Source organism: Marmota monax, unplaced genomic scaffold (genome assembly GCF_021218885.2).
Source record: "Marmota monax isolate L192 unplaced genomic scaffold, Marmota_monax_Labrador192_F-V1.1 WCK01_AAM20220418_F8-fsc00035, whole genome shotgun sequence".
Lineage (NCBI taxonomy): Eukaryota > Metazoa > Chordata > Mammalia > Rodentia > Sciuridae > Marmota > Marmota monax.
In genome coordinates this window covers 5,039,182-5,059,691 of record NW_026691961.1, presented here as the reverse complement: position 1 = coordinate 5,059,691, position 20,510 = coordinate 5,039,182, and the positions used below count along the sequence as shown (strand labels likewise).

The 20,510-nt window shown below is 48.7% G+C and overlaps 1 protein-coding gene across 2 annotated transcripts in view; it reads left to right on the top strand.

The window, feature by feature from the left end:
- Positions 1 to 20,510, top strand: part of Bmerb1 (bMERB domain containing 1) — a 91,005-nt gene that overhangs the window by 37,889 nt on the left and 32,606 nt on the right. For both annotated transcript variants that reach the window (XM_046439684.2, XM_046439600.2), the window contains exon 2: positions 17,413 to 17,536. In XM_046439684.2, the coding sequence (XP_046295640.1) occupies positions 17,413 to 17,536 (124 nt within the window). The remainder of the gene's footprint in view (positions 1 to 17,412; positions 17,537 to 20,510) is intronic.

The following is a 20,510-nucleotide window of genomic DNA, read 5'->3' as shown; positions in this document are numbered from 1 at the left end:
CTCATTGCTATTTTGCACTCTGCGGTGTCCCTGGGTGCTCTTCCTGTCTCTGTGCGTGTCCCTTTAGCAATGCATCGCAATGACTTTTAGAAACTCGATCGGGTTGGAATCCGCAGGGCATCCTCTGGGCCTGAAGTGCAGCCCTTCCTCCAGGGTCCGCGGGCCCCGGTCTCCCCACCATCGCCTCCTCTCCGTCTCCCGGTGTCTGCATCCTGTGCCCCTCCTCCCGTTTCTCCTTCTGCTCCACCCACATGGGGAAGCTCCGTCCCACCTCTGGGCTGGGGCACTTGCTCCTCCGCCTGCCTGTGACATCCTTCCCATCCGTCTCCCCAGGACAGCTCTGGCTGGTTTTTCAAAGGGGGCTCAAGTGCCCCCCTTCTCAGAGGGGTGTCTGTGGCCCATGCCACCTGAACGAGTCTCTTGTCTGTCCCTTTATGGCCCTTAATTGTATCTTACTGTCTTCGCAGCCCCGTCAACTTAAATGGTGTTCATCTTTTTGCCTTCTGTCCGTCTCCCTTACCAGGACGGGTCCTGTTTCCTGCTCTGAGATCGTTGCCGGGTGTAGGGAGATAACGTTGAATACAGCAGGAGCCCATCAATGACACAGGGAAACATGTCCTCTGCCCGGAGCCCCACAGAGGAGGGACAGTGCATGGGGAGGGGCAGAGTCCTGAGTATTCAAAACGGACATCCACTGGGGCTGCTGGAACAAGACTGCCCAGTGGGCTGGGCCATCTGGGAAGGACAGAACTTGCTGCTCACAGTTCTGGAGGTTGGGGAGTCAGAGACGCAGGCCCCCCGTCGATTCAGGGTCTGGTCGGCCACTTCTTGTCTCATGAATGGCAACTTCTCTGTGTCCTCGTGTGATGGAAAGGGTGGGCACGCTCCCGTCAACCTCTTTTCTAAGGGCACCGATCCCGATCGTGAAGGGGGAACTGGGACCCCCTGGTCACCTCCCCAGAGAGCCGACATCTGACTGTGTCCCACTGGGAGTGAAGTTTCAGTCTGTGGATCTAGTGGGGAGACGAGCATTCACACCGCAGCCCCGATCATCAGGGGAGCGTTAGAAAAACTGCAGTTACCGGTGGCTGTACAAATCACGCGAGGAGTACCCTTCAACATGGTCAAGGTCATCAACCACCAGGAAAGTCTGAGAGACAGCCAGGACATGACTAAATGTCATCTGCTCTCCTAGATGGGATCCTGGCACGGAATAAGGATAAAAACCTTGGTCAGGTAAAACCAAGGAGATTGAACAAAGTAGGGATTTTAGTTAAAAAAAAAAAAGGCGGGTGTGTGTGTGGGGGGGGTGTGTGTGTGCGGATTTCTAGGCCTGATGCTTTTGCATTTTTGTGGGGGTGGGTACTGGGGATTGAACTACTGAGCCACATCCCCAGCCCTTTTTACTTTTTTAATTTTTAAGACAGGGCCTTGCTAAGTTGCTGAGGCTGGCCTCCAACTTGCAATCCTCCTGCCTCAGCCTCCCGAGTTGCGGGGATTGCAGGAATGAGCCACCGTGTCCCCCTGCTTCCTCCCTCTTTTGCCACAACCTGACTTCCTTCTGGTTTTCAATTCTGCAGTCCCCATGAGGTTTCACGGCTTCCCAGCCGATTGTCCCCGACCCTCCAGCAGGCCACCCTCATTCAGAAAAGAACATATCCTGCACTATGACGGGGTCCTGAACTTTCCCAACAAAAATAATGATCCCCGTACCGTTTATCTCCCCGCCGAGTTTCTGGGCTGTGAGGAATGCAATGAGCCACATGATTTCCAGGCTAAGCAATTTTTTTTTTTTTTAATTTTTTATTGTGGGTTGTTCAAAACATTACAAATTTCTTGACATATCATATTCCACACTTTGATTCTAGTGGGTTATGAACTCCCACCTTCACCCCATACACAGATTGCAGATTCACATCAGTTACACATCCATTGATTTACAAATTGCCATACTAGTGTCTGTTGTGCTCCGCTGCCTTTCCCATCATCCACCCTCCCCCCTCCCCACCTCTCCCCTCCCCTCCCCTCCTCTCTCTCTACCCCCTCCACTGTATAACCCTGAGGGTCTCCTTCCATTACCGTGCAATTTACCTTCTCTCTCCCTTTCCCTCCCACCTCTCATCCCTGTTAAATGTTAATCTTCTTCTCCTGTTCTTCGTCCCTACTCTGTTCTTAGTTACTTTCCTTATATCAAAGAAGACATTTGGCATTTGTTTTTTAGGGATTGGCTAGCTTCACTTAGCATAATCTGCTCTAATGCCATCCATTTCCCTGTAAATTCTATGATTTTGTCATTTTTTAATGCAGAGTAATACTCCATTGTGTATAAATGCCACATTTTTTTTATCCATTCGTCTATTGAAGGGCATCTAGGTTGGTTCCACAGTCTTGCTATTGTGAACTGTGCTGCTGTGAACATCGATGTAGCAGTGTCCCTGTAGCATGCTCTTTTTAGGTCTTTAGGGAATAGACCAAGAAGGGGAATAGCTGGGTCAAATGGTGGCTCCATTCCCAGCTTTCCAAGAAATCTCCATACTGCTTTCCAAATTGGCTGCACCAATCTGCAGTCCCACCAGCAATGTACAAGTGTACCCTTTTCCCCACATCCTCGCCAGCACTTGTTGTTGTTTGACTTCCTAATGGCTGCCAATCTTACTGGAGTGAGATGGTATCTTAGGGTGGTTTTGATTTGCATTTCTCTGACAGCTAGAGATGTTGAGCATTTTTTCACGTACTTGTTGATTGACTGTATGTCCTCCTCTGTGAAGTGTCTGTTCAGGTCCTTGGCCCATTTGTTGATTGGGTTGTTTGTTCTCTTATTGTCTAATTTTTTGAGTTCTTTGTACACTCTGGATATTAGGGCTCTATCTGAAGTGTGAGGAGTAAAGATTTGTTCCCAGGATGTAGGCTCCCTATTTACCTCTCTTATTGTTTCTTTTGCTGAGAAAAAACTTCTTAGTTTGAGTAAGTCCCATTTGTTGATTCTAGTTATTAACTTTTGTGCTATGGGTGTCCTATTGAGGAATTTGGAGCCCGACCCCACCGACTGTAGATCGTAGCCAACTTTTTCTTCTATCAGACGGCGCGTCTCTGATTTGATATCAAGTTCCTTGATCCATTTTGAATTCACTTTTGTGCATGGCGAGAGAAAGGGATTCAGTTTCATTTTGTTGCATATGGATTTCCAGTTTTCCCAGCACCATTTGTTGAAGATGCTATCCTTCCTCCATTGCATGCTTTTAGCCCCTTTATCAAATATAAGATAGTTGTAGTTTTGTGGATTGGTTTCTGTGTCCTCTATTCTGTACCATTGGTCCACACGCCTGTTTTGGTACCAGTACCATGCTGTTTTTGTTACTATTGCTCTGTAGTATAGTTTGAAGTCTGGTATCGCTATACCGCCTGATTCACACTTCTTGCTTAGCATTGTTTTTGCTATTCTGGGTCTTTTATTTTTCCATATGAATTTCATGATTGCTTTCTCTATTTCTACAAGAAATGCCATTGGGATTTTGATTGGCATTGCATTAAACCTATAGAGAACTTTTGGTAATATCGCCATTTTGATGATGTTAGTTCTGCCTATCCATGAACAGGGTATATTTTTCCATCTTCTAAGATCTTCTTCTATTTCTCTCTTTAGGGTTCTGTAGTTTTCATTGTATAAGTCTTTCACCTCTTTTGTTAGGTTGATTCCCAAGTATTTTATTTTTTTTGAAGATATTTTGAATGGAGTGGTTGTCCTCATTTCCATTTCAGAGGATTTGTCGCTGATATACAGGAATGCCTTTGATTTATGCGTGTTGATTTTAAATCCTGCCACTTTGCTGAATTCATTTATTAGCTCTAATAGTTTCTTTGTAGAGCCTTTTGGGTCTGCTAGATATAGAATCATATCATCTGCAAATAGTGATAATTTAATTTCTTCTTTTCCTATTTTTATGCCTTTAATTTCTTTCGTCTGTCTAATTGCTCTGGCCAGTGTTTCGAGAACTATGTTGAAGAGAAGTGGAGAGAGAGGGCATCCCTGTCTTGTTCCAGATTTTAGAGGGAATGCCTTCAGTTTTTCTCCATTCAGAATAATGCTAGCCTGAGGCTTAGCATAGATTGCTTTTACAATATTGAGGTATGTTCCTGTTATCCCTAGTTTTTCTAGAGTTTTGAACATAAAGGGATGCTGTACTTTGTCAAATGCTTTTTCCGCATCTATCGAGATGATCATATCGTTCTTATTTTTAAGTCTATTGATGTGGTGAATAACATTTATTGATTTCCGTATATTGAACCAGCCTTGCATCCCAGGGATGAATCCTACTTGATCATGGTGTACAATTTTTTTTATATGTTTTTGTATCCGATTCGCCAGAATTTTATTGAGGATTTTTGCATCTAGGTTCATTAGAGATATTGGTCTGTAGTTTTCTTTCTTTGAAGTGTCTTTGTCTGGTTTAGGTATCAGGGTGATGTTGGCCTCATAGAATGAATTTGGAAGTTCTCCCTCCTTTTCTATTTCCTGAAGTAGCTTGAAAAGTATTGGTATTAGTTCTTCTTTAAAGGTTTTGTAAAATTCTGCTGTATACCCATCGGGACCTGGGCTTTTCTTAGTTGGTAGTCTTTTGATGGTTTCTTCTATCTCCTCAATTGATATTGGTCTGTTTAGGTTTTCTATATCCTCCTGACTCAATCTGGGCAGATCATATGACTTAAGAAATTTATCTATACCTTCACTATCTTCTAATTTATTGGAGTATAAGGATTCAAAATAGTTTTTGATTATCTTCTGTATTTCTGAAGTGTCTGTTGTGATATTGCCTTTTTCATCCCGTATGCTAGTAATTTGAGTTCTCTCTCTTCTTCTCTTCACTAGCATCGCTAAGGGTCTGTCGATTTTGTTTATTTTTTCAAAGAACCAACTTTTAGTTTTGTCAATTTTTTCAATTGTTTCTTTTGTTTCGATTTCATTAATTTCAGCTCTGATTTTAATTATTTCTTGCCTTCTACTTCTTTTGCTGTTGTTTTGCTCTTCTTTTTCTAGGATTTTGAGATGAAGTATGAGATCATTTATTTGTTGGTTTTTTCTTTTTTAAGGAATGAACTCCAAGCAATGAATTTTCCTCTTAGAACTGCTTTCAATGTGTCCCATAGATTCCGATATGTTGTGTCTGTGTTTTCATTTATCTCTAAGAATTTTTTAATTTCCTCCTTGATGTCTTCTATAACCCATTGATCATTCAGTAACCTATTGTTCATTCTCCAATTGATGTATGCTTTTTCCTTCCTTCTTTTATCGTTGATTTTCAGTTTCATTCCATTATGATCAGATAAGATGCATGGTAATATCTCTACTCCTTTATATTGTCTAAGAGTTGCCCTGTGACATAATATATGATCTATTTTTGAGAAGGATCCATGTGCTGCTGAGAAAAAAGTGTAACTGCTTGATGTTGGGTGGTATACTCTATATATGTCAATTAGGTCTAGGTTATTAATAGTGTTATTGAGTTCTATAGTTTCCTTATTCAACTTTTGTTTGGAAGATCTGTCCAGTGGCGAGAGAGGTGTGTTGAAGTCTCCCATGATTATGGTGTGGTGGTCTATTAGACTCTTGAACTTGAGAAGAGTTTGTTTGACGAACATAGCTGCACCATTGTTTGGGGCATAAATATTTATGATTGTTATGTCTTGTTGGTGTATGGTTCCCTTAAGCAGTATGTAGTGTCCCTCTTTATCTCTTTTGATTAACTTTGGCTTGAAATCTATTTTATTTGATATGAGTATGGACACGCCTGCTTGTTTCCGAAGTCCATATGAGTGATATGATTTTTCCCAACCTTTCACCTTCAGCCTATGTATGTCTTTTCCTATCAAATGCGTCTCCTGTAGGCAGCATATTGTTGGGTCTTGTTTTGTGATCCATTCTACTAGCCTGTGTCTCTTAATTGGTGAGTTTAAGCCATTAACATTTAGGGTTATTATTGAGATATGGGTTGTTCTTCCAGCCATATTTGTTTATTTCTGTTACTAAACATTGTTTGTTTTCCTCTTTGATTGTTTCCCCCCCCCCTTTACTGTCCTACCTCCCACTGTTGGTTTTCATTGTTATTTTCCATTTCCTCTTCCTGTAATACTTTGGCTAGGATGTTTTGAAGAGATGGTTTTCTAGCTGCGAATTCTTTAAACTTTTGTTTATCGTGGAAGGTTTTAATTTCATTCTCCATCCTGAAGCTTAATTTCGCTGGATACACAATTCTTGGTTGGAACCCATTATCTTTCAGTGTTTGAAATATGTTATTCCAGGATCTTCTAGCTTTCAGAGTCTGTGTTGAAAGATCAGCTGTTATCCTGATTGGCTTGCCCCTAAATGTAATCTGCTTCCTTTCTCTTGTAGCTTTTAAAATTCTCTCCTTATTCTGTATGTTGGGCATCTTCATTATAATGTGTCTAGGTGTGGATCTCTTATGATTTTGCACATTCGGCGTCCTGTAGGCTTCTAGGATTTGGGATTCTGTCTCATTCTTCAAGTCTGGGAAGTTTTCTTGTATTATTTCATTGAATAGACTGCTCATTCCTTTGGTTTGGAGCTCTGTACCTTCCTGTATCCCAATGACTCTTAAGTTTGGTCTCTTAATGTTATCCCATATTTCTTGGATGTTCTGCTCATGGTTTCTTAACAGTCTTGCTGAGCTGTCTATGTTCTTTTCCAGTTGAAATACTTTGTCTTCATTGTCTGATGTTCTATCTTCTAAGTGTTCTACTCTGTTGGTAGTATTCTCCATTGAGTTTTTAAGTTGGTTTATTGCTTCCTGCATTTCTAGGATTTCTGATTGCTTGTTTTTTATAACCTCTATCTCCCTGTATAGTTGATCCTTTGCTTCCTGGATTTGTTTGCGTAATTCGTTGTCGAAGTGATCTTTCATTGTCTGATTTTGCTGTTTAATGTCTTCCTTGATACTCCAGATCATCTGAAGCATGTATATCCTGAATTCTTTATCTGACATTCCATCTGCTGCAGCTGTTACCTCTTCTAAAGTTGCGTTGACCTGCATTGCTTGTGGTCCTTTCTTTCCTTGTCTTTTCATACTGCTTGCGTATCTTTCCTGCAGGTGCGGGCGGCGGCTCTGCTCTCTCCTTATTCCAATTGGGGTGTCGTGGCTACCACGCCGGCAGGTCACTGGGCCTGTTCTGGGAGCTGGTGGCGGCTCTGTTCTGCCCCTACTCCAATTGGGGTGACGTGTCTGTCGTACCAGCAGGCCACTGGGCCTGTCCCGCTGGGCGGTCGCAGATCTGCCCACCTTTCGGGCACGAGGGGCGGCTCTGCTTTGCCCCTACTCCAATTGGGGTGTCGTGACTACCCCGCCTGCAGGATGCTGGGTCTGTTCCTGGCAAGGGAGGCGACTCTGCTCTGTCACTACTCCAATTAGGGTGGTGTTTGTACCCCGCCGGCAGGCTCCTGGGCCTGATCCGCCGGTCTGTTGTAGGTCTGCCTACCTTGAAGGCGCGGGCGGCGGATCTGCCCTGCCCCTCCTACCACGCCTGCGGACCCCTGGGCCTGATCTGCAGGTTGATCACTGGTCTGCTCACCCTGCGGGCACGGGTGGCGGTTCCGCTCCACCCCCACTCCAATTGGGGTCACGTGACCACCACACCGGCAGGGCCTGATCCGGGCGTGGGATAAGGATCTGCTCTGCCCCTACTCGAGTTGGGGTGACGTGTGTACCACACTGGCAGGCCACTGGGCCTGACCCGCCAGGCTGTCACAGGTCTGTTTACCTTGCAAGCGCGAAGGGCGGCTCTGCCCTGCCCCTCCTACCACGCCCATGTACTACTGGGTCGTGGGTCTGCCCACCTGGCGGGTGTGGGTGGCGGCTCCGCTCCGCCCCCTCTCCAATTGGGGTCACGCGGTCACCACGCTGGCGAGCCGCTGGGCCTGCTCCGGGGGCTGGCGGCGGCCCGGCTCCTTCCCTCTGGCTCGAGGACAAATTGAGGAGACTCGGGTGACTGAGCCTCACCCCCCTTACCAGGAGACCAACTGCTTATGTCACCGCTGGTATTGATGAAGATCTCTCCTCCACCGCTTTCTGCTGACATCAGATCTCTGCCATGTTGGTATCCTATGCGAATGGCAGCATTTCGTTCCCCTTGCCAGGCAACCCAAGCAATGGGTGAGTCCTGACCTGCCCTCAGCAGGACCCGGACCGAGACACAGTTTCCGCGGGCTCCTAGCCCCGGTCCAGGGAAGTTCCGGGAGCCGGAACTCGGCCGCTCCGTGCTCGGTGTAAGCTCCTATAAGTGTAGGCTCCAAGAAGCAGCCCCCGCGGGCTCAGTTCCGGGAGCCGGAATTCGGCCGCTTAGTGTTTGGTGTATGCTCTGATAGTAGCAGGGTCCAAGAAGCAGCCTCCGCGGGCTCCGCAGCCCTGAGCCAGGGCGGTTCCGGGACCAGGCTAAGCAATTTTTAAAAACTGAAATATTACTTCAGACAGCCCCAATTTATTATCCCCCCGATTCCCATCATCTCAGCCCCAAGCGAGCGTGGCTTCGAGCAGCACCATCTGGTTCTTGAACCATCCTCGCGTGACCGGGGCCCTCTGCTCTCTTCTGAATTGGTTTGCAAACTGCACATCTTGGGGGAGTTTGGAGAAGACTTGTGAATCACCACTCAGGATGGATTTATAATCGTCAGTATTCACAAAGTCCTTCTGAAATTGCAGGACTGGAGGAGAATTTTTTAAAAATGTAAAAGGTCCTTGAATAATAGGACGAGCCAGGCAGGGGCTGGGGAATATGAGTTGTTTATGCAGTTATAATTGGGAAATTATCTTACGCTTATGACAGGGTTATCCATTTCCTTCAACCCCAGCAGTTTTGATCCTACAGCCCCAACAGTTCCCTTTGAAGTAGAAGAAACGCTCTATTTGCTCGTATGGTCCCAGAAGGCCTCAGAAACCACTTGGAACCCTTTCAGCTTGGGGTTGGGAGGAAGGTGCCGTAGTGGCATGGTGACTCATTGAAGGTCACTTAGAAGTGTTGGGGACAGGACAATGAGTAATGTACCATGACATTACAGGTTGCTGCATAATCTGCCAGGACTTGTGTGTCATCCCCTTCAAAGCCCCATACTGGAGGTAACACGTACATTATACATTATTCAGAGAAAATCTTTCTGGGAATCCCACTTGGGAACAGCAATCTCTGTCCGAGGCAAAGTCTTAGGAACATCTTCACATGGTGGTCCCAGAACAAGCCAGCCCCAGTGTATGGAACCAGGCCCAAGGTGCCCTGAGACCAAAGGTAAGAGGCGGATAGAACCAGCTCTGTTCAGTGCATAATAAGGTAACTGAGATTTTGCTAGTTACGGAGTTTGCCCGACATCAGCTGTTAGAAAGAAGCAAAGCCAGGATGAACCTGAGCTTGCTTCTCTCCAAGGCCTGCATCTTAGCATTAAATGCTTTCTGTTACTGTAACAAATGCCTGAGATGAGTAAATTTATAAAGAGAAAATCTCTCACTGAACGACTGGGAAGCAAAAAAAAAAAAAAAAAAAAAAAAGGTAGAAGAGGATCAAGCCTCCTCTTTTGAGACCAAGCCTCCCTTTACCTAAAGACCTCTCACTAGGCTCCGCCTCTTAAAGGTTCCTCACCACCCAATAGCGCTCAGTTGGGGACTCAGCCTTTAACACTGGGCCTTTTGGGCGGGGGGGGGGGAGGACACTTATTCAAATCACAGCACCTTTTGTCTCCTTAGACAAACCAAATGAGGCTGAGAGAAAAGAACGTGGAGAAATTTAAGCATGCACTTAAGGTTGTATTAGAGAATAACAGTCTTTGCCAGGATTTGGAGCAAGGCAGTTTTCTCCACTGCACATCTTCTCTGGGGTGATTGTGAATGTAAAGAGACATTACGTATGGGACAGCGCTGGGCAACAGAAGGTCCCATTCCTGTCTGGGCCCAGTGGCATCCTCCTTCGCAAGGCAGGCTGGGGGTGGGGCCGGGTACAGCATCCAGGAGCTTCTGCAAAAGCAGTTACTTCATCTCCTTGGGAAATGGTGACTCATTAAGAGCAACCGGCTGCTTCTCGTCACCGTCACACCGCAGGGAGAGGAGAGGTGCGTAGCACCTCCCGTGATGGAATGTTTGGGGCTGAAGTGAGCTTCTTCCCTACGTGGATGACCGAGGACATCAGGGGCTGGGATGCCACCAGGAGCCTTTGAAATGCCTCAGGAAAGTGGCTGGCCAGTAACAGGGCTCAGGTGCATCTGCCTGGTATTTAAGACTCTCTTGGATTGACACCAGGAGGAAGTGCCCGTGGATGCTCAGGTGGTGAGCATCTTAACTGGGCTGCCACGTTTCTGCTTAGAGAAGATGACAGGGCGGGGGTGCAGCTCTGTGGTAGAGCACTTGCCTAGCATGTGAGAGGCCCTGGGTTCCATCCCTGGCACTGCCCTCCCTGCCCCCCAAAAAAAGTCAATGTAAAGAAATCCTGAGTATGTGGTCATGTAGAAAGTACACGGCTGTGACGGATCCCATGCACTGTTTGGAATTCTAGAAATGCCATTTGGTAGCTCTTTGGCTTAGCACAACAGGTTGGAAGTCAGGTTGGTCCGCCCTGGCACCCCTGCTCTGCCACTCACTGATTGCGTGACATTGACCCATCACTTATGACCTCCCTGAGCCTCATAAGATGAACCTAGAAGGAGAGGGTGATAATGCAAGTGCCTGCCTCCCAGGATATTGAGGGGCGAGGAGCTGGTACGTGCTCACATAGATACTTCCCACAGAGAGCTTTGGATGTGCACCAGGCACATCCCGTTTTGGAGCAAAAGAAAAAGCCGGAAGCTTCCAGGGATCCTGGGACCCATGGCTGAGACAGAGACTAAGGGAGACTCCTCTTTGGTGTCCCCAGCAGTTTTACCATCCCAGTCTGTATTTAAATTAGAAGTTTCTAGGAGCCTGCCAGCCCTCTTCCACCATCACCTCCACCCCTCCCGGCCCTGGGTAGCTTTCCATTTTCAAGACAAATGACCAACCGTGCTGCACATCCCGGCCCTGCCCGGTGCTCAGCTCCGGTTTGCTCGGCTGCTGCCCAAGAGGCAAGCCTCTTCCTGGGGTGGCATTTGGGGATAGAAAGATGGATTTAGCTGCCTCTTCCCCCAGAAGTGACTCAGCTCCTGGAAGCTCGGTGACAATGATGGCATCGGTGACAATGATGGCAGTTGGAGCCCTGGGGACTTGTGGGCCGTGATGCTTCCCTCTCACCACACGGCCAGTGGCTCTGCTGGCCAATGTGCAGTACGCCCCTTAGAGACCATCTTCTCTGGCCGGTCTGGAATGTTCCTCCCGACTCCTCCTGTGGATCCGCACCATCATGCCATGCTAGTTTCTATTACACGAATTCAGACCGATAAGAAGCTAACTAGGTGTGACATTTATTTATTTATGTCCCATAGCAACATTTCTCAGAGTCTGAAGACCAGAAGGACCCTGGTCCCTACCCTCTACCATGGGGGTTATCCAATGATGGACGACTGTCCAAAAGGACAGTAGTCCTTGACTGTGATTGACAGCAAGGACTCTGCAGAGGCTGGATCTCATTTCAGATCTCAGCCTCATCACATTTTCTCCTGCGCCTTAACTTTCTCATCTTGGAAATGGATCGAGGGTACTGACCACGGTGGGGGCTGTTCCGAGAATCAAACAAGGTAGCAGGCGGATCTGTCATGCGGTGGGTGCTCCATGGTGTTAGCAGTTATGGTTCCTGGGTCAGCTTGGGTTTCTCAATGTCCAAATTAGGGTATCCTAGGATCTACCAATGACAGCAGGGCTGGCAAACTTTTTCTGCAAAGAGCCGGGTAGTTAATTTCTGAGACTCTGCTACAGTGCTCAGTTCTGCTGTGGTAGTGCAGAACTGGCCATGGATAATACATAAACCAGTGAGCACGACTTGGGCACCAGGATGTTCCTGTGCACTTAGGACCTCAGGCACGGGGCTGGGTGGCAGCCAGGGCTGGCTGAGGTCGTCAACCCCTGGCCTGGGGCGTGGTGAAGATGGAATGGGGTGAGGCTTGCAGGAGCCCGGGCCACACCGGGCAGAGTGCTCACTACTAGAAAAGATGCTATTTCGCGTCTGCCTCAAGGTTTGGACTCTCCTTCTCTAGGGGCAGGAGAATAGCCTTGAGGGAGACTCTCCAAGGTTGGTCTCAGCCCGTTCTCTGCCCCGCATCCGAGCTCCCAGCGCATCCGAGCTGAATGTTTATGGCAACACCTGGAGCCTGGCAGCACCACCCCCGCCCTCCCCCAGGGACGGAGGTAAAATGCCAGTGTGGGGGATGTGATGAGCTCTCTCCGTCCCACGCCTGGCCCTGGGGTGTGTTGCCATTTTCAGCATCTGTCCCCTGGAAAGCAGGTGGCCCATCTGAGCCGTGATGGGAAACACGAGCAGGGCCCTTCCTTGGTGGGCTTAACTATGCATGCTCACACCCACACCGCGTTTGACCCTGGCCCGGGAGCTGCAGGGTGGGGTGAAGGCATATGGAGGGGGGTGGGGAGAAAGAGCGAGCTGGGTTCTAAGTCTGGTCGTGTGGTCCTGTCGCTTTCCTTCTCCCAGCCTCAGAGTTGTTTGTTGTCTGCAAAATCGGGATTCACTGCAAAGAGACCTGGAAAGCCCCGGCACGTGGTCACTGTGGAGCCCCATTTTGCAGAGAAGGAAATGATGCCAAGAGACTCTTCAGCTGATGAAGGACTTGTACCAGGATCTCAGCTCTGGTCCCCAGCAGGCTCTTGCCAGACCCCACTGCCTCTTCCCACTCCCCACTTCCTGGATCCCTGCTGTTTCCAGCCAAGATTGTGGCACTGGGTGACATAAAGCTTTTGGAGAGAGCAGTGTCTGTCTGGGAGCTTTCCAGCCCATGGTTACTAACCTATGTCAGATGTCCTCTGTTTCCAGTGGGGGTGTGTCCTGATGAATCCATCGTAGATGGAAAATATCATAAGTCAAAATGCATTTAATACACCTAGCCTACCTAGCACCCAGCTTAGCAGGACTGTACGCTGAAGAATCTCAGCTCTTTGCCCTTGGGATCCCGTGGCCAATGGAGCTGCATGCCCAGCACTGCAAGAAAGGATGCGACCGCCTGTTGCTAGACCAGGAAGAGATCCAAATTTGAAATGCAAAATAGGGGTTTCTACCGAACGCCTAGGACTTCACCACCATCGTAAAGTCGAAAACTCACACGTCAGAGACTGTCTGTAGCAGTTAGTGTCCTAAAATTCATATCCACCCAGAACCTCAGACAGGGACCTTATGTGCGATGTCAGGGTAGGTCCTAAATCTAACAGGACAGAGAGGGACACACAGAGTCACCAGGAGGGCTGTCACGTGGAAACAGAGGTTGAAGTGATACAGCCACAAGCCAAGGGTTGCCAGGAGCCACCATGAGGTGGGAGAGGCAGGAGGGACCCTCCCCTGGAGCCTTCTCAGGGAGCAGGGCTCTGCCAACACCTGGGTTTTGGACATCCAGGACTGTGAGGGAATAAACTCTTGTTGTTTTAAGCATCTGGTTTGTGGTGATGGCACCACCGGGACCCTGAGATGGGAATGACCTGGGGTATCGACCTGGAGCACCTGTGGACAAGAGGCAGCCCGGATGGACCAGAGCCGACATGGGCACGGGCTCAGCCACTCCCTTGTCAGCTCTGCCTCTTTGCTTCCTTTGTAAAAGACAGAGCGTCGGATCCTGCGGACCGGTGCGGAGAAGGCGGGTCAGAGCATGCGCAGTGGTCCTCATAACCAGATGCGGAGCCCCAAGCGCAGCTGCGTGGGTGGTGGGCTCTCTGCTCGTGAGCCATCAAGAGTTAAAGATCCCCTCCCCCAAGGTCATACAGCTACTGGGGGCGCAGAGCTGGGACTCCTGCTCAGGCCATCAGACTCCAAAATGCCCCACCGCTGCCGCAGGACGTTGGGATTACAGGTGTGCTCCACCACGCTGGACTCCCCGGCCACTCCTTCAATGTGAGAATCCACTACAGGGAATTGCCTTCCTCCATGGGGGTTTGATTGCTGGAGGGGGAACAGATTTTGGCCATGGACAGTTCCCCCAGGGCCCAGGTGATGGAAGGGTATGTGACTTTCCAAATTCCATTTGCTGGAGAACTCAGGGCCAGGAGAGCCCAACGGAGGGACAAAGCCTGTCACAGGGGCTCCTGGGAATTGTCACTATTCCTGAGGTCAAAGAAGGCAGGAGCTGTCTTCAGGGAAGTCTGCAAGTCACAGTGTCCCCGTCCCCATGCAGGGGTGCCAGGCCAGGGCTCCAGGTGGCTGGAGGGAGACACACAGGTAGAACCAGGCAGGGCAGCTTTCCAGATGCAGGCTTGGACCTGAGGACAAAGACCAGCCCCAGGCAGCAGGACTGAGTGTGGGGTGGGGCGCTGAGCCTCAGGGGGGTGCTGGAGAGTCAGAGATGAGGGGTGTGTGTGGTGCTGGCCTCAGTAAAGCAAGAACATCTCCTTCTCCTACTGCAGCCCTCCCCCTGTGAAAGCCCTGAGACTGTTACCTCCTTGAGAACCCAGCCATCCACTCCAGAAATGCAGCCTGAAGGAACCTGGATGTGGGCAAAGATTTCGCTTTGGGAATGCACACAGGGAGGGGAGGGGGAACCACCCAAAGGCCTGCAGACTGGTCCTGTGATTCGTGATGGAGCCCCACGCAGAAAGCCACCCAGCCTTGCCCACGACCGCTGAGCAAGAGCATCCGAGGACAGGCGAGAGAGAGAGAGAGAGAGAGAGAGAGAGAGCGCGATTGTAATGTGTGCTAGTGAGAAGAGGGCAAGAAACCCGCAAGACTCCGTAGGACCAAAATAAGACGTGGGATGGCAGATATATGGAGATACATGTGTGTGCATATACATAGACACATGCATATGTTAACATTTTCAGTCACTAACATTTTAGTATACATTTTTTTCAGTATTTAAAAAATAGGCGTGTACATATATATAATTATACATGTTGCCTATATAAAACTATACATGCAGGTTGAGTATCACTTTTTCCCAAATGCTTGGGACCAGAAGTGTTTCCGCTTTCAGATTTTGGAACATTCGCACATACATAATGAGGTATCTTGGAGAAAGAGGACTCAAGTCTAAACAAAATTTATTTATGTCCCATCTATATTTTATACATAGAGTCTAAAGGTAATTTTATGCAAAATGTATGTATATGCAATATGCATATATATGTAGTGCTGTTTATGCAATATGTATATTATTTTTGTGTATATATATATATATATATATATATATTTTAAAAATTTTTTAGTTATTGATAGACCTTTATTTTTATTTATTATATGCGGTGCTGAGAATCAAACCCAGTGCCTCACACATGCCAGGCAAGTGTGCTACTGCTGAACCACAACCCCAGCCCCCCCTTTTTATTTTTTAACAGGGTTAAGCAGGGTGTCCCTAAATTGTTCAGGGCCTCCTTAAGTTGCTGAGGCTGGCCTTGAACTTGCAATCCTCCTGCCTCAGCCTCCTGAGTTTTATGCAGTATTTATAGTGTGCCTGCATTTTGACATGAGGTCAGGTGTGGATGTGGCATCTTGTTGGCACTCAGAATGTTTTGAACTTTGGAATATTTCAGATTTCTGATCTTCAGGTTACGAATCTTCCGTCTGTGTTGCCCTGTATGGCCATGCTACGTGTATAAGTCATGTAGATGACTGTATAACTGTGTCTATAGATAAAGGTTAGACAAACATACTGGAGGACACAGGACAAGATTTTAATGGTAGCATATGTGGTGATACATACATGCACACATGTGCAAACATACACCCACACATGCATACAGTCATGGGTTGAAAATTTCATGTGTTGAAACCCTAACCCCTAATGGGCTGTATTTGGAGATGGGTCCTTGAAGGAAGTAATTAAGGTTAAATGAGGTCAAGAGGGTGCAGCCCTGATCATATAGTTCTGGTGTCCTTAAAAGAAGAGACACGAGGTAGCTGGGGCTGGGGCTCAGTGGTAGAGCGCTTGCCTAGCATGTGTGCGGCTCTGGGTTCAAGTCTCAGCACCACAGATAGATAAATAAAATAAAGGTCCATCAACAACAACAACAAAATTTTAAAAAGAGAGAGAGAGAGAAAAAAAAAAAAAGAAGAAGAGACATCAGAGAATTGCTCTCCATTCCTCACCCCTACCCTATGCACATACCAAGAAGAGGCCCGGCCGGGGTGGGGGGGGACAAAAGCCAAGAAGAGTGTCCTCTTCCAGAACTGTGCCAAAGTAAACTGCTATCATTTAAGCCATCGGGCCTCTAGTGTTTTGTTACAGCAGGGCGTGGTGTCTTTCCATATATGTATATGGTTATACATGGTGATACAGTTTCTTACATATAGTTCTTCTATACGGAAACATGTAACTCTGACTATATAAGATTGGAAGAGTGTCCATCAAAACTTCAGCAGTGGTTCTCTCTGGGCAGTGGGGTTATGGATGACTTCTTTGTGTTCTTTCTTGTCTGCCTGTATTACCTGAATTTTCTACAACAAACATGTTATTACTTTATGTTATTATTACTTACGATACTTAGTATTACCATAAGATAATTAGTATGAAATTTTCTTCTTCCTCAAGTTGTCCTCGGTCTTTGAGGCTGGGGCAGGGCAAAGTGGCCATAGTCAAGTGTGCCTGCACCTCAGAGGTTGGGGCCAGGCAGGCACTGACCACACCTTAAGCAGGACTTTTGTGAGCCTCTGCTGGCATCCTAACAAATGTTCCCCTGTGTCTTGGTCCATTTTCTGTTGCTGTGACAGAATACCAGGGAGTGGGTAGTTTATAAAGAAAAGAGGTTTATTTTAAATCATGGATATGAAGGCCAGAAAGTTCAAGACTGGGTGGCCACCCCTGATGGGAGTGCCTTGTGCTGTGTCAGGGCAAGGGGGAAATAAGCAGAAGGTCAAGCAGGTGCGTGCAGAAGAGAGGGGCAAGCCCAGGAAACGGAACTTGATTTCTAATGAGCCGCCCTCTAGGCCACTAATTCATGCCCATTAACCAAGAACCCAGCCGTTAGTCCCTCCTTCACAAAGACCAAATCGCCTCTTAAAAGCTCAACAGCCTTACCCTGGGGACCAAGACCCAGCATGAGTTTTGATGGGAACAAAACACATCCAAACCCTAGCATCACGGAAAACATGGTTCCCTGTTCCCAAAGGGTCCACTCCTGAGTGTTTGCAGCCCAGATCGAGGTTTGCAGGTGATCGAGGTTTGCAGGTGGCCGAGGTCTGCAGGTGGCCGAGGTCTGTGTGACCCAGCCGTGCATGATGGTCCTGGGGGCTGCGGCAGGGTCTGTCCCTGGGAGTTCTTGGAAGCCCATTCGGACTCGGGCCTGATGCCTGTGTTTCCGTCCTGCACAGCCCAGCTGGACATCATCTCCATGGCAGAGACGACCATGATGCCCGAGGAGATCGAGCTGGAGATGGCAAAGATCCAGCGTCTCCGGGAAGTGCTCGTCCGCCGGGAGTCTGAGCTCAGGTTCATGTGAGTGCCCAGGGGAGGGACGGAGGGCTGTGGAGGAGGAGCCCAGGGCCCTGGTGGCTGTGGGTGGCCTACTGCCTGCGAGGCACTTGGACGAAGGCATTGCATCCATTAAAAAAAAAAAAAAATCTCATTTCGTTCTCAGTATCTCTTAGAGTCTAAGTGGGTGCTATCCCCATTCAAACAAGACCCTGGGGTTGAGTTCAGGCCCAAGTTCTTTCTATGTTCCCCACTGGGGAAGGGGGTAGGGGGCCCACAGGTTGTATCCTGAGCTGGGGCTGTACAGATCACACCATCTGGGCTCAGATAGGCCCGAGATCAAAAATTGCTGGGTGAGCTTAGGCAGGTTGCTTAGCCTCTCTGAGTTTCAGTGCCCTCATGTGTAAAAGGGAAGAAAATAATACCCCTCTTGTGGGGTCCCTGGCAACCCAGGTGCGTTATAAAGGATCTTCCAAGAGAAAATTGGGCTCTGGCGGATAGTGTTTAAAAGGCAAACAAACAACAGAGGGCTAAGAGGTAATCTGGGCTCCTCCTGCCATCTTGGAGCCAGAAGAGGTGACTGGGGACAGACTTCTAAGGGTAAAAGTCTGGAAGACTTCTCTGATATAAGGATGCTGATTCATAATGAGGATGGGGGGACACGGGAGGAGTAGACGGACTTTAGATAGGGCAAAGGGGACGGAGGGGAAGGGAGGGGGCATGGGGGTAGGAAAGACGGTGGAATGAGATGGACGTCATGACCCTAAGTACATGTATGAAGACACGAATGGTGTGACTCTTCTTTGTGAATGAAAAGAGGGACATGAAAAATTGTGCTCTGTTTGTGTACTATGAATTGAAATGCATTCTGCTGTCATATATAATTAATTAGAATAAATAAACATTTTTTTTAAAAAGTCTGGAAGACTGCAGCCAATGACACTTTTGCTGGCTATGGGCAGGGTCTCTGGCACCAAAGGGGATGCACGGGTCTTCTTAAAACTGAAGGTGATCAGGCACCTGTCATCCCAGCAGTTCTGGAGGCTGAGGCAGGAGGATTGCGAGTTCAAAGCCAGCCTCAGCAAAGGCGAGGCGCTAAGCAACCCAGTGAGACTCTGTCCCTGAAATACAAACTAGGGCTGGGGATGTGGCTCAGTGGTCGAGTGCCCCTGAGTTCAATCCCTGGTACCCAAAACAAAAACAAACAAACAAACAAAACCCCTGAAGGCGCTTGTGCCTGAGGTGGCCTGAGTTCTCTACAGGCAAGACACGAGGTGTGCATAGGAAGCAAAGAGCCATGGAACACGGAACAAGACCCCATGATCCAGGAAACAGCAGGTCGGTCTGTGCCAAATTCCAAAGCCACCTTCCTGCTAAGGCCGCTGGACACAGAATCAGGGCGATGCTGTAGCACACACCCCCCCCCAGAATTTTAACCAATGAAAACTCAATAAGTCGAACTGGATTTGTGCTTCCATAATAAATAAATAAACGAAACAATAAAGAGGTGACCTTGCTGGAAAATTCTCCCAGCCCCCTGACAGCTCCTGACCCAACCTTGCTGGAAGCGGCAGGAGCAACACATCTCGCCTGTGCACCGATGTCTCACAGGCGGTAAGGCTGGGCGTGTGACTAACCCGCTTTGCAGATGGGGAGACTGAGGCTCAAAGAAAGTCAACCACCCGCTCCAGGCCTCCCAGGAGGCAATCGGGGGCGTCGGGCCTCAGCGCCCAGCTCTTCCTGCCTTCAGAATCTATATTCTCAGTATGACAGTGTTTGACCCTCTCTCCTGCCCCCTAAGAGGGACTGCGATCTTCGTAGCTGCCGTTCATTCAGCCTGTGCCGGATGCATGTGATCCCTTCTCGGGGGGAGCCCTCCGAGGAAGGTTCTGGAACATTCCTGCTTTATGAAGACGAAACATCATCCCTTTTGTCTGGAAATAAGCTAAACCAACATGCGAGCATTCGGAAGCTCTTCCTTCCTCCCCGTGTTTAGAAGGGAAGACGGAGAACACGATCACAGCTCTGCAGGACTGAGGGTCCCTGGAGGAGTGCAGAAGGAGCTCACAGTTGCTTTCCAGCTGTGGGGACAAGGTGGCCACGTTGCCCTGACTGACCTTTGCTGTGAGTGTTTACATGCACACACACGGAGGTCCTTCCCGGCACGTGGCAGGAGCTTGGCATAGAGCGGTGCTTCAGGACAAGCATAGCTAACATTTATTAAGCGCTAGCTCTGGGCTGGGAATGGTACCAAGCTCCTGACCTTTGCTCCCACTGAATTTCCCCATCGAGCCCATGAATCACCACTGAGGGACAAATGTCGATAGTAAACACTAGAATAAATCAAGTCATCTAAAGGCTCCCAGGACACAGCAGGATCCAGTGACATTGTGCAGGGGAAGGGCCAGTTTTCAGTCCCCCCCCCCAGAGGTCTTGCTAGATGCTCCTCCAGGCCCAGCCTCGTGCGGTGCGTAGCCTGCCTGGACGTGCACCCACCTCATCTATCTCAGAGATGCGCCCAGGACTCTAAGTTGGCCAAGATAGAGGACGCAGCACACTCAAAGCTGGACAAACTCCTCATCCATCTCCCTCAGCCTTCCCACCAACAGGCTGGGAGCCAAGTTCATGCAGGAATTGAGTCTTGCAGCTATGGCTCGGGACGGGTCCTTCCGTAGGTGCAGGGGCTTGCCCTGCAGGTGAGTCCTGTCCTTATGTCCATCTTGGAGAGGAAGAAAGGGGAGCCCAAGGTGATGGGCAGCTGAGCTGGAATGCACTCTGGTCCCAGGGTGTTTAGTAATGAGTGCATCAAGGAGGGAAGAAGGGAAGGGAGTGGAAGGAAAGGGAAGAAACTGAAGAAGCCGGCAGGGAGACGGGCAGGGAGGGAGGGACCGTGGAACTCCACGAGGGACATGCCCCTCGCTGTTGGGTCTTCCCAGCATCTTGAGCAGTGCCTGACACCTGCCAGCATCTGATGTCTGTCAGGTGGCCGTGAGTGACC